Source organism: Saccostrea cucullata, unplaced genomic scaffold (assembly GCF_032062105.1).
Source record: "Saccostrea cucullata isolate Sc308-1 unplaced genomic scaffold, CSIRO_AGI_Scuc_v1 ctg10541, whole genome shotgun sequence".
NCBI lineage: Eukaryota > Metazoa > Mollusca > Bivalvia > Ostreida > Ostreidae > Saccostrea > Saccostrea cuccullata.
This window is the reverse complement of record NW_026941014.1, coordinates 86,657-100,490: the sequence shown is the minus strand read 5'-3', so window position 1 is coordinate 100,490 and position 13,834 is coordinate 86,657. Positions and strand designations below refer to the sequence as shown.

Sequence of the window (13,834 nt, the reverse complement as noted above, 5' to 3'; positions counted from 1 at the left end):
CGGGGCTCTATTGATTATATAGTGAAAATACATTAAATCTTTGAAAATTTTCTTCTCTGCTCCAGAGTATTAAACAGATGAACTACCAATATAGTTATGATGGACAAGGGCCCATATCTTCCACAATTGTGAATTTCAAGGCCCCAGGGTCAGGGGTACCATAGGGGGGGGGGGGTTGTACTTATACATGTATACTGAAAATGAATGAATGGTTTGAAATCTGCTCCTTGGTATTAATCATATATCAAGGCCTAAGGGTCAGGGGTTCATGTATGGTAGGGGCACTACTGATTATTGCTGAATATTACTGATTAGTTGAAATGCATTTTGTGTTCCCTTACCCTGCGTATGGGTATTAAGTAAACAAACTAAGCAACTGCTAAGTGTATTGTTATGATGATCAATGGTGCCTCTTTCAAAATTGTGAATGCCATAGCATCTGGCTTAAAACATGAATCAAATTCAATCACTGGAAAGTTGTTGCATAATGCTCAGGTGACCTATAAGGCCCGTGGGCCTCTTGTATTTCATAGTATTACAATATCATAGACCATTTTATTTATGCTGGACACATATTTTGGAGCAGTTAAAGTGGACTATGATGCATAAAATTAAGAGTAGACAATTACTTCTCTGTAACGTAAAACTGATCAGAAGTATTTCCTTCATAAGTAGATATGATCAGGAAATTCCAGTTTCTATCAGAAATTGAGCATGTGGTGTTTTCTCTAAGAGAATTGACATTATATTAGAAAATATTTTTAATGTGCCGATTTGTTAGATTATTTTAACAGATGTGAGTGAAAGTTTTCATTTGTAAGTGATAAAAAATATCACATGACCATTCATTAATATGATAATCAAGGTCACAATCGAATTGTTTGAAATATGAAGATTCATGCTGTGTTTTTGCTTAAATGTAGGTGTTGTGATTTGATTTTGTATATCAAATGATTCCTAAGTACTATTGTGACTTATTTTTTTTCCGTCCATATGCATATCACATGGGCATTTTATTACCCCACCCCCTTTATATGGTTGTTGCATTACATATAAATAAACATGTGGCAACAGAAAACTTTTTCCCCTATTAGTCTTCAAAATCCCAGTTTGTTGTATTTTATATTGTGGTTGTGATAAGTAGGGGGGAAAACATTCGACATGTGTAACATTATATTTTAGTGATTTTTTATAACAAAAAATTTGTATATGACTTGTTGTTATGGTGTTGGCTTTGCCAATTGTGCAATCTTTTTTATTTTTGTCATTTCTCTCTCTTGCTTTGCTATCTTACATCCAATTGAATACTGCGAAAAACTTAGCACTAGCAAAAAAAAAAACCACATTTGCCATATCCAGTGATTTGTTATGGCTGAATAAATACTATTTCTATAGGCACCCTTATGTATGCTAGTTACATCATTTTTCAAGTCAGCTTTTGCCACACAATACTTAAGTTTGTGAAGTGTATATGAATATATGAATACTAGTGGCAAATAATAGATGTTACAGTACCTTATTTTTTGGAGGAAAAATTATAGCAGTAGATTGTTATTTGAGGCAGAACAGAGTGATGTCCCTTTACTATTGTGTTTCGTTCAGGTGATTTCACTGTTATACTTGCACAAACAAATTTTTTTTTTCCAAATTTGATCAAATTAAGATTTTCTGATTTCAAACATGTCAGACAAAATTTGTATTTTTTCATCAGAAAAAAATATTAAGAGAAGTTACATGGATAAAAAAAAAATCCATATTTTTAATTATTACCTATATTATTACTATTCTTATCTAGTTGTGATATGTACAGTATTAGTGTGAAGTAATTTATTTATTAATATTGGGGATAAAGTGCTTATACTTTTTAAAAATACATATTGAGTGAACAACAAGTAAATATGTTGATATGAAGAATTTTTAAAAATATATTAACTGATAAAACTTTAAAATTTTAATTTAACTCTAAATGGCATTTTAAGCTTTAAATAAATACAGTCTGTAAATATGAAATATTGAAGGAAAATTATTAGTCGTATAAAAGCATATTAAACACATAGAAGTATTCCTTGTGTAAGGTGTATTAAATTATGATTTAGTAAACTAAAAATCGAGTGCAATTCTGAAGAATTGCCAAGAGTTATCCCCCTTACCCAGTGATTTGTTATTTACACATTTATTGCTGTTTTTTTTAGTTTTTTTTGGCTTTAATGGCTGCCAGGTGTAAAAGAAAAGGGGAATTCAACATTTACATAACTTATCAATATTGTCTTTATGATGACAATATTTTGTACTGACTTAAATCTTTAAAGTTTCGTAGAATTTGCCAGGAAGTTGTGCTGTGTCTTTGTACATTGTTAGACCTGACTTTGTTATATTATTTAATTTTGAAGCACATGTGTAGAAACAAAATATTCAAATTATAATACTACTTTTCTTTTCAATGATCTTCAAAATTCATATCATTTTTTGTTTCAATGAAACTTCAAAACACTTCTTTGGGCCAAATTTAAGTATCATGTAAATCTATTGTCTATATTTTCATTGAATGTATCTTGAAACCAGTTAGAAACAGAAAGAAAGTTTCAACATAATAGTTTTTAATTATTTTATCATTAAATGAGTTTAGTTTTGAACATTGAAATGAATTTCAGTTTTGTTCCTTAGGTTGTATCCCCCACCCTTACATCAGAAGTTGTCTGGTGTATAGTGTTGACAAAGACAATGTCCGTCCATGTATCTATTGATTGTACTATTATTATTTGTTTCTATTTAGTTGACCATTTATTTATCATTGTCATTATATATTTCACAGTTTGTCCAAATTAAAATGTGCCACATCTACATCCTGTTTTGTTATTTGTGTGTGACTTGATGAAGATATTTACTAGGGATTACTTATATACCTAACAGGATGAGAATAATATACAGTATTTAGTACTACACTGTACATACTTATCAAAAAAATATTGTATTTTTAAAATATAAAATTGAAAAATGTTGGTTGCATTTGCTTTAATAACTTAAAAACCAGAAATCTCTGTCGAGACTGTAGGTCTACTGGATTATACTTAAAAAAGGGAAGAGAAAAAAAGCAGTTTGGACTTGAAACTTTAACAGCAATAAATAGAAAAATGATCCTTGCTGCTCTTCAAAATAAAAACCGATGCACAGAATTGTGTCTTAGTATAGTCTACTTGTTATATTGAAATCGGACCAAAACGGTAGGAGGAATATAATTCGCAAATTACGTTGATTTTTTTATTTTTTTTCTTGTCAAAACCTGACACCCCACCCCAAGGAGAATTTTCCTGATCGGACAATTCATCTTATTTTTGCTTTTCAAAGAACTTTCTAGTTACTAGTACTTTTCAATTATTTACCACCTCTACATATCCCTCTCGTACATTCTATAACAGGATGCTTCGTGAAAGCCCTGTGTTGAAACTGAATAAAGGTCAACGGCCCTCTCAAATCATCAGATTTGCAATTTGAAGATGAATTCAATTATTATTTGTTAGGGCCCCGCAAGGATTTGCGGGTGCCCTATAGTAATCACTCTGTCTGTCCGTCCGTCTGTCCGTCTGTCTGTCCGTCTGTCACTCTTCCGTCCACAAATTTTCTGTTTTTTGCTAATAACTTTTTTCATGGTTGCCCAATCAAGTTCAAATTTGTAATGGTAGTTCAGTAGGCAGAAATACATATTTTGATGCTAAGTTTGGTTCTCTATGTCTTCTGGTTTAGAGGTGGGGTGGTGGGGTAGATTCCTTAATTATGCATAAGAATGAATGAATAACTTTTTTTATGGTTGCCCAATCAAGTACAAATTTGGTACAGTACTTCAGTAGACAGAAATACATATTTTGATGTTAAGTTTGGTTCTCTATGTCCCATGGTTTGGAGCTGGGGTGGTGGGGTAGATTCCTTAACTTAATATAAGAATGCATTGGCAAAGAGAGATAACTTCTGAAGATGTTCCCATTGTTAATTTGTTATGCTGCTAGAAGTCCCTTGAGATTAATTAGCTTTCCTCCTGAAGAAAATCCAGAGCGTTATCTTTATCTGTCACATTGAGATTAATTACCAACTCTGTCTGCAAATGAAGTTTGCTTTGAAGTTAAATCAATTTGGAATGCTATGAACACTTTGAAATGTGGATTTAAATATAAATTTTTATAATTTATTTTTGTTGATAGTTATGATTTCATTGAATTCTAAAAAAAAAAAAGAAATAGATTAAAGAAGATTTTTTAAATTTACTTTTTTCACCTTTTCAAAAATATTAATTCAAGAATACATGTATAATTAATTTTTAATGTACATGTAGTTGTATAAAAACTTCATTCTATCATTAACACTGAAAAAATTCTTATTGTAAATTTAGAAGAAAATGATGAGAGAGGTACAATTAATCCCTTGGGATTAATTATCTAGCCTGCTGCAGAAAATTTAGTAGGCTTTTCTTTATCTGTCACTTCAAGATTAATGAAAACCTTTGTCTGCAACTGCTGTTTGTTTGAAGTAGAGGTCAAGCCTTCATGATATTTGCATTCATTAAAGGCTGGCATTTATATGACACAAAGCTTCATAATTGTTTAAATATACATTCAATGTTAAGTTGTTCTTTACTGCCTAATGTAAATACATGTACAAGGATATTATTTTCAGGTTTTTAAATATTCAGGAATTATCTCTAAGTTTTAAGAATACAGTTCATGAGTTGCTGTTGCTTATTAATCAATCTGTAAGCGGCACCCTTTTAATTCTACCCCATGGCGGGGCCCTTGCTGACTGGTCAGTTTTCTAGTTTATATAATGTTAAAGTTTTTTTTTCAACGAACTACATGCACTTTGAGCAACCTTCTAGCGTGCCAGTACAGCTATTCTAAATGTACCTATATAAAATCGGACTTTATCTAAAAAGGGGGCGGCTGCACCCACCGTAAGCGTTTTATGAGCCTTCTAAAGTGCCCTTCCCGATCTAGTAAATACATATAGCTAACATACATATATTATTGTACTTTTTGTCTATCTCAATACTCACGCATTCGTGACCATTGCTTATCAATATCTCTGTATGCAATTCCAAAATCGTTTTTATATTTATAAATTATAAATTAAGTTCGGTAGATTTTTAACATCTCTTTCTTTGGACTTCTGGGGACTCAAAAAATTGATTGCTTTGTTTGACATATTCTAAAAAAAAACATTTTTCCCTGCATATGCCTTTAAAAAAAATCTTTTTTTATTACATGTACATTTTTTTATTTGATTGAAAAAAATCCATGTATAGAATGAATTCATACTATGTACAGCTGTAATGTTCAAATTGTTATCGTGTTGAGCTTTCTAAAGGACTTTAAATTCAAATTCTTGAAATATTTGATATACTTGGCCCTTAAATATTACTTAAAATGTTTTAATTGATAGAACATTAGTTGTTCAGATATTGAATATTGGAGTGCTTTTATTTCGTTTTGGAGAATACATGTTTATTTTATAGTGAAATTATCCTTTATCAATTTTTCTATTAAACATGACAATTAAACTTATTTATTAAATTTTATTTTTAGAAAAGTCCTTTAATACTTTCTTATCATTTTGCATTTCAATGTTAGTCTTAATTAATATAATATAATATACTTAATTAATTTCAGTTAGTGCTACATCATGATTACAAAATATAGTGAAACCTGTCTAATCCGACATGCACTGGGAGACAAATTTTGTGTCAGAATAGACAGTGTGTCGGATTGCACAGTGTTATAAACAAGGAAAATACTAAAATGGGAAAGAAATTTAACGTCAGAATTCACAGTGTGTCGGATTATTCAGGTGTCCGATTAGACAGTTTTCACTGTATATACATAAGGATGTTAATAAATTTGATTGTGTACATGATAAAGTTTCTTATAATTTGCATTTATATACATGTACATATTGATATAGGATTGGACATGATAAAGTTTATTATTATTTTGCATTTATGTACATACAGGATGTAAACAAAGAGCAAGAGCCACTTTGGGCCTTATTTGGCCCTGAGAATTTCTAAAAAAAAAAAATCAAAACCGCTCAGTTAAGGTTGCAAATGCAGTATTTATCATTTGGAAAGTTGGTGACCACGTATCGTATCCATTAATCGTGTCGTAATTTCCCATGAAGTCAATGCGTCATTTTCCTCATATCCTGTAAATTCCTTTGAAAATTACCAAAAACTGAAGTATTTTTTCAATATTTCATATAGAGCACAACCTCTGATCCAAAATATGCAAATACATAATGAAAGCCCTGTCTTTGAAGATCAGAAAACATGTTTTATTTTTTGGATCGTGGGCTGTGCTCATATTTTAATTCTATGCTGAAGGTAGTCGAATACGCATGTTTTCTGCAAATTTCAAGAACATAACAATTTCTCAAACCTGTTTTCCAATATCTGGATTCTCAAAACAAAATTTTATTATAGAAAATGAAAGCACCAAGTGTCTGCTTTATTTTGAAATATGAAATGGGAAATAGGGTGATAGTTAAATAAATGATATAAGTGCAGGACCGTTTTATGCATAAGATGGCTCTTGCTCTTTGATCGTACATGAAAAATTTTCATGTAACAATTAAAGTCAGGAACTGATATAAAGTAGATGTAATAAAAAGATAACATAAAACACAATTACTTGATGGCTTTAGATTTGTGTAAGTTTGATACAATATACAATATGTTTAAGACAGAATAAGAATCACATTCATCAGTGGAGATACTTGAACACTGTCAGTGTGTTATATTGTCCTACATAGAGATTGTTCTCGTCATCCACACACACACTGCGCGGAAAGGGTACCCCTTGTTGTGGTGTTAGCAATAATGACAAGAACTGACCGTCCTGATCAAGGAGGTGAACAGTTTTACTTATAAAGAATCCATCACACACCAGGATGTGACCAAGGACATCAGTACAGATTCCATAGGAAAGGAACCCTGACCCCTGACCTGTGTAGGAGAACCTGTGTTGTCCTGATTTATTCACCACCACTACTCCTTTATAGTAGTCAGATGTACAGATATCTCCATTTATGTTTTCTGTGATGTAGTGTGGTAATGTACTATACAGTTCCTGTCCTTTGTTATCCCTCTGTATGTTCTGTAGTTCTTTTCCTGTCTTGTTGTACCTGGTGACTTTACTTTCCTCTTTATTTTTCCTCATTTTAAAAATTCCCTTAGTCTCTGTTAATTTCAACATCCCCACCAGTAAGTCCCCGTTGATGTGGGAGGAGTGTATGCTGAGTGGACTCCAGTCTCCAGTTTTAATGAATTCAGTGATATTATTATCCTGTGTTATCCTATTGATGACTTTCTTGTCTTGGTCTGTAAAGATCAGATCCCTGTCCTGTGTGACTGTGTGGTAGCCACGTCCATCACTGGTTTTTATCTTCTGTATCACATTCCCCTGTAGATCTGTTTGGATAAGATTACCCATATCATCACTGATCCAGAGTCTGTCTGATTGATCTAGTGATACATGGTATACATTATTAACACCTGGTACCTTTAACTCCCTGACCATGGTGACAGACGCAGATGGAGACATTGTTTGTTTCTTGTCTGATTTCTTTCTGTCTTCTTTCATCTGTTTATGTGTAGGTTTCATTGCTGTATTGTAGACACTTTCAATGGGCCTTATTTCTCTCTTTTCTGCTATAGTGTCGGGGACATGTATTTTACCAAGTAATTTGGTGACATCACTTTTGCTGAATTGACCAGCAGTAAATCCTGGTGTGACTGGTTTTGTTGTCTCTGGTATGGATCGGATCTTTGGTTTCTTCTCAGACATTAATCTCTGGGTTTCTGTAGGGGACAGACATCTCTGGAGCTCTTTGACAAGGTTATTAAGATATGTGATGTAGTTATCTATTGTCTTGTCTTGGGTGTTTAGATCTTCTAACAGTGTTTGCTCTATCTGGTCTAACTGCTTCATGTTCTCAGATATGACTGTGTCCACCAGACTTTTCAGAGTCTCACCTTCAGTCTTCATGCATGTTCTAATGTTGTCCATGATGTGTTTGACTTCTGAGGAATCTTTTTTAATGTCTTTCTTAAAATTTTGTGATGTAGGGAGAAAGTAGTCTTGTATCTTGGGAATTTCCTTTTGAAAGTCTGCAAATTTTTCTGCATAAATTGTCTCAAGATCAGTAAATATATGACCCCGATGTTCTCTTTGTGTGACACATTTGGAACATACTGGAATTTTGCATTCTTCACACAACATGTCCACATCTTTTGTGGGGTGGATCTTGCATTTCTCCACAGGAAGTTGTCGTTTACGTTGCTGGTAAAGGACCACCTCATGGTTCTTGTTTTCTGGACTTTTCAGATGTTCCTCGCAGCATTGTTTACACAATCTTTTATGACAAGGGTTGCAATAGAACTCACAGTTTCTTTCACATTCTTCAATGCCGCATTCTAAAAAATGTTGGGCTGTGCGGGGAATATCCATTTTAGATAAAGCCATCTACAATCAATGAAAAAGTGTATTAAAAAGAAATTGAATGTATTATATGTGACATCAGTAAGATAAAGATATAAGTTTAACTAATATTTACTTTGCATATGCACCACAAAGACTCGTCACGACTTATTTGTCCTCTTTAAATTTGGTCACCTCGAGTTCTATACTATAAAAGTGTATTTTAGAGTAAAAACCGGGGTGGTCAAGTTTAAAGAAGAGTAGACAAATAAGTCGTGATGAGAACATGCGCATGCAGATGTCAATCAACACATATTATCAAAAAATGTCATAAATTCATTTCTTCATAATTCATAAAAATGTTCAGTAATATTTGTAAAATATATACGTACAGAGTATATTATTTTACTTACAGTTTTAATGATGGGCGAAAAGGCAGTAATTTACTTCCTGAATTGAGATAACCATAGATTCAAAAAGGATATCCGGACCAGGCGTGTAACAGTAACGTTAACAAAGGCCTATTATTATATGATTGAATAATTTCCATCTCTCTGATTGGCTGAGATCCAACTATGTTAGAAAAATATTACGTTGTATTGACCTGCACGTGACGTTCCAGGTCAATACAAGTATTTATTTCCTCTACATTGATCTAAAAATAGATTGGGAATTCCAAATTGATACAAATTGTTTTAGAAAGCTATTTAAACGACTATGATTTTTATTTTCATGTGAACAAAACATAAGCGAATATATATTTTAGGTGAGGGATGCAGGGACTCCCCCCCCCCCCCCACACACACACACTTTTACTGAACAACATTTTTTTTTACTTTTTGGTTGTTAGTTTTCCCTGATAATACTCCTTCCTTTAAAAATCTTTCCTATAAAAAGACTGACGATATATTTTTCTTTCATGGCTACTAAAATTGATTAAAAAAAAAATTAAATTGATACGACTGGTAAGGTTTATTAACATTTTAATTCTGCTACTCTCTTGTATTTGGCTAGGACGTAATAAAATGCAAACAAGTAACGAGCTGTATCAGTTTATCAGTGAATCATATAATAAAACAATTATTGCTGTTTTTTCGGTCAATACAATGATTTAGCCATCTTCCAAGTACAACATTCACCTCGCCCTTCGGGCTCGGTGAATATTGTACTCCTCAGATGGCTAAATCATTGTATTGACCTCAAAAACCAGCAATAATTGTATATTATTTACTCCAATATTTTTTTTCGCGATATGTAAATGATATATATGATGTAATAAAAAAGAAGTGTCAAATTGCATTGGTTTTAAAAAGTGTTAATTTATAAGGTTCAGCAACAGACAGGAAATTTTATTTATTTGATTCAGAAAAGAATGAATAAAATTTCTTTATCTTGAAAATTGTCCATTGAACTTAATAATTTGAAATATGAAAATAGTGTGACAATTTTAAAACAATTTAAATTTCTAAAATGACTGAGTTTAAATTTCAAAAACTCAAAATGATTTGATAAATTTAAATTCAATTTTTTTGTTCAAAAATCTAAATTATCAAATTCCCAAACAGGATTAGGATTTCAAATTTTTAATAAAAGATTTTTACCTTAAATATTAAAAATTCAAATTTCCAAAAAACGACCTTTTTATTTTAAACTTCTGAGTGTTTAATCTACAGTTTCTTCAGAACGTTTACGCTTAACTATCTAAAATTCAATAAAATTTTTCGTCTGTTGTTTATTTAAAATTTACTTTAAACTTCCAACTTTCAAATGTTTTAGATTTTTAGAAATTTAGAATTTTGATTCAACTCTCAACTCTTAAATAACCGAAACAATTTTTTATTTTGACTTTTTAAAAATTTACTTTAAATATCCAAAGTATAAATTTCCAAACCTGGTTTAAATTTTGAAAGTTTTCCAATAAATCTTTGTTAAGCGAAAGACCTTTTAGATAGTTAGAATATTAATGATGATAATATTTATTGCATAAACACTCAAAGTGTGTTGAATATTTGCAATTAGAACATTTGAATCAAAATTCCGAATTTCTAAAAATCTAAATCGTTTCAAAATTGAAATTTAGAAGTTTAAAGTTAATTTTGAATAATGAAAAGACGTAAAAATGTTACCGAACTATAGATTGTAAAGTGTAAATTTTCTAAACTAACAACAGATTAAAAATTCAGATATTTAAAATCCAAAAATCGTTTTTAAAATTCGAATTTTGAATATTTAAGGTAAAAATCTTTAAAATTGATCTTTTAATCAATAAATATAATAAAGATATTAATAAAATAATTAAGATATTTAAAACTGTTTAAAAAAAAAAAAATATATATATATATATATATATATATATATATATATATATATATATATATATATATATATATATATATATATATATATATATATATATATATATTGTTTTGAGAATAGCAGGCTCAGGTAAAGCAGCTAAACATTTACATCGCGGGTTCAAATCCATGGAGACCGGTCCTTCGGATGAGACCGTATAAACCGAGATCCCGTGTCGCAGTAGTTGCTTGCACGAAAAAGATCCCTCATTGCATAATTGCCCTAAGTACCGTGTATAGGACAAACGTTACAGCTCTCCACCGGCAAGGCCTCTCCATATGAGTTAAATCTTCTCGAGAAGGACTTAAACAACAAACAAACGCATTTATTATCAGTAGTTGCTTTATCACCTTATATTCATTTGACTGTACATAAACGTACGAGATTGGTTACTCAGATGAGCAATGTGGCCCATCGAAATCCGAGCAAGGAGTCCACAGTAAGGTGTTATTACACAGGATTATGAATATAACTAGAGCAAAGCTCGTTGCAAAGCAACGAGAAGGTCTTCCGTACGTACTGTTTTGACCGGAAGTGACGTCAATGAAAGAAAGCAATGAGCTAAGTCGTCTCCAGTGCCTTTTAATTTCAATTTTGCGTCAAAGCCTTCAAAAATAAGCTTTTTTGGCTACTTCCAGTTTGACCAGAAGTGAAGCCGACGGACGGAAAATTAAGTTTTATGCTTCCAGTGACATTTGTTAGCCAAACACATGTCAAGAACGGCAAAAACATGCATTTTCTGACGACTTCCAGTTTGACCGGAAGTGACGTCGCCAAGCTTATATTGACGATCTCAATAGATTAAGCTTGACATTTTAAATAACTTTTCTTCTTTGATGTATAGCAAGTTTTTATTACTTTTTGAGATGTCGAGAAAAAACTTTCGGCCCCTCTAGATCCCTTATTTTAGGGGCCAGCCCTTTTTTCGAGATATCATTTGAAAGATCAATATGACTTTTCCAGACCATACCGAGCGTTAACGTGCAGTACTTCCGGTGGAAGTTAAATACCTTAGGCAAATATACATATGTTGTTCTATCATCGCTGAAAGTTTCATGTTCCTGTGATAAATTCTTTTCTTACACACGCCCGGACAAAATTACCCTCTAAAATCATGAAATCTTGAAAATTTCCCGACCGGAAGTGACGTTATTAAAATAAAAATCTAGTTTTTGAAATTCTCTATCTGACCTGAAAGTTTCATGAAAATCTAGCGACCCGTTTCCGAGAAATCGCATGCACAATATCGGTAGGGAAAAAAAACAATAATAAAAATAGTGGAAAAGAAACTTAAGAATAACAGTAAGGTCTTCCGCTGAAGACGGAAGACCTTTATAATTTTCAAGAATAGAAAATGATAAATAAAAAAGAGAAGAGAATGATTTAGTCAAATCAATGTGCAAACATTTTGATTTTATTTAGGATTATACTTTTTTTTGAGTTAAAACTTCCTATGGCTAGGATTGGGTTGTTATAATGAACAAGATAAGAAAACCTTTTAAAAAGAAAATCCTTACAGGAACTGCTGGCCTAAATTAAATGAAATAAATCTGTCAGCCTATGTATGTTTTAAAATTTTCTTCAAGACAGGGCCCCCATGGCTATTGTGGGCCATAAAAATGTAATACAGTCTTGCATTTGGATTAAAAAGAAAGACCAATAGGTCACATCGCTCATCTGAATAATCGTGCCCCTGCTGTTCTTCCACAGAATATTTTTCTTATTTATTCTTGTACACAACTTAAAGGGGTCCTGACTTAACCAAGCATATATCATACAGTAAGCGAATGCTTCACTATCATTAATAGAATTTTTTCTGTTCTGGAGAAAAAATATTTGTTTACCCCAGGCTCATAAAATGAGAAAACTTGAAAACAAACAACATATTGTTCTGCATAAACGAATTTTCTCATACAGGATTTATTGTGGACTTACCACTTATGAAAAGAATTCTATTTTTTATATGATTAAAACTCTCATACATGCATGGTATTTAGTTATAATTATGGTCAAATAAAAAAATCCAAACATTCTGATATATTTTGACGTAAATGATTATCATTTACAGAACAAATTTTGAAAATAAATAAAGGAAAGTGAAATAAAAAATACGACTTTATGTACGGCGAAAATACTAAGTAATTAGTGAAATTAATATAGTATTTTATTATACCCTTCACTTCCATACCGGTCAAATTGACCAGTGGCGCGTTAAAACACGACTTCGCGAAAATAAAATATCCGTATCTATTTTATGTTAGCATAAAGGTATATATTTACATTTCCAATAAATTTCCCCTATGATTCTTTACAAAGTAAAATGCAGTATATTTTCTCATGAACTACATTAGGTATGTATCACGAATAAGCATGAATATCTTCATTGTTACGTCTTAATACCGCTCTTGACGTCAAAAAGTTAATAAATATAGTGCACACTGTTTTGTTTTAAAAATGACAGTTGAACGGTGTAAATTTATGGCAAGTCATCAGAAAAATAATGTAAATATCAGAAATGAAATTAATTTTTGAAGATTTATGAGGTAAATGAACTACAACGCTTCACATCGGCGTATTTATCATGAAGCGTTAACGCGCTTCATGAAATATGCCGGCGTGAAGCGTCGTAGTTCATAACCTCATGAATCTTCAAAAATTAAATTCATTTCTTAAATAAACTATATATCATCTTTTCTGAAATTTTCTATTCTTTTAAATTATATAAAAAGTTTTTGTTTTAATGTCGGTATTTAATAGATTTTACCTTTTGAAGACAAAGATGACTTTTTGAAAATGGCGTGATTTTCCAAAACAATTGCGGATTTTTCCGACGACTGACATTTTTTTTCCCGATTAACTTTATAAAAAATGTATGATATATTCATAAAGCATATTTTTTCTGCTTTTAAAATATGTAAAAATTATTGTTATTACTTTAAAGTATTTTTTAAAAACAATAATTTTCTTTTACTTATGTGTTTTTTCTCGATTTTATTCGTAATTTTTAAACAAAGCTCAGC

General features: G+C 31.4%; 1 protein-coding gene across 2 annotated transcripts; it reads right to left on the bottom strand.

The window, feature by feature from the left end:
- Window positions 1-6,600: 6,600 nt before the first annotated feature.
- Window positions 6,601-8,947, bottom strand: LOC134256929 (uncharacterized). 2 transcript variants are annotated; one of them, XM_062739601.1, is made up of 2 exons: window positions 8,873-8,947; window positions 6,601-8,504 (listed from the first exon to the last, which is right to left on the bottom strand). In XM_062739601.1, the coding sequence occupies exon 2, from the start codon at window positions 8,502-8,504 to the stop codon at window positions 6,744-6,746; it is 1,761 nt and encodes a 586-aa protein (XP_062595585.1). In that variant the 5' UTR covers window positions 8,873-8,947; the 3' UTR covers window positions 6,601-6,743. The 2 variants fall into 2 exon arrangements, with proteins under 2 accessions (XP_062595585.1, XP_062595586.1); XM_062739602.1 differs by having other exon boundaries at window positions 8,852-8,876.
- Window positions 8,948-13,834: the final 4,887 nt, after the last annotated feature.

Excerpts from the sequence above, each read along its gene's own strand:
- LOC134256929 (XM_062739601.1), bottom strand. The coding sequence starts at position 8,504 with ATGGCTTTATCTAAAATGGATATTCCCCGCACAGCCCAACATTTTTTA.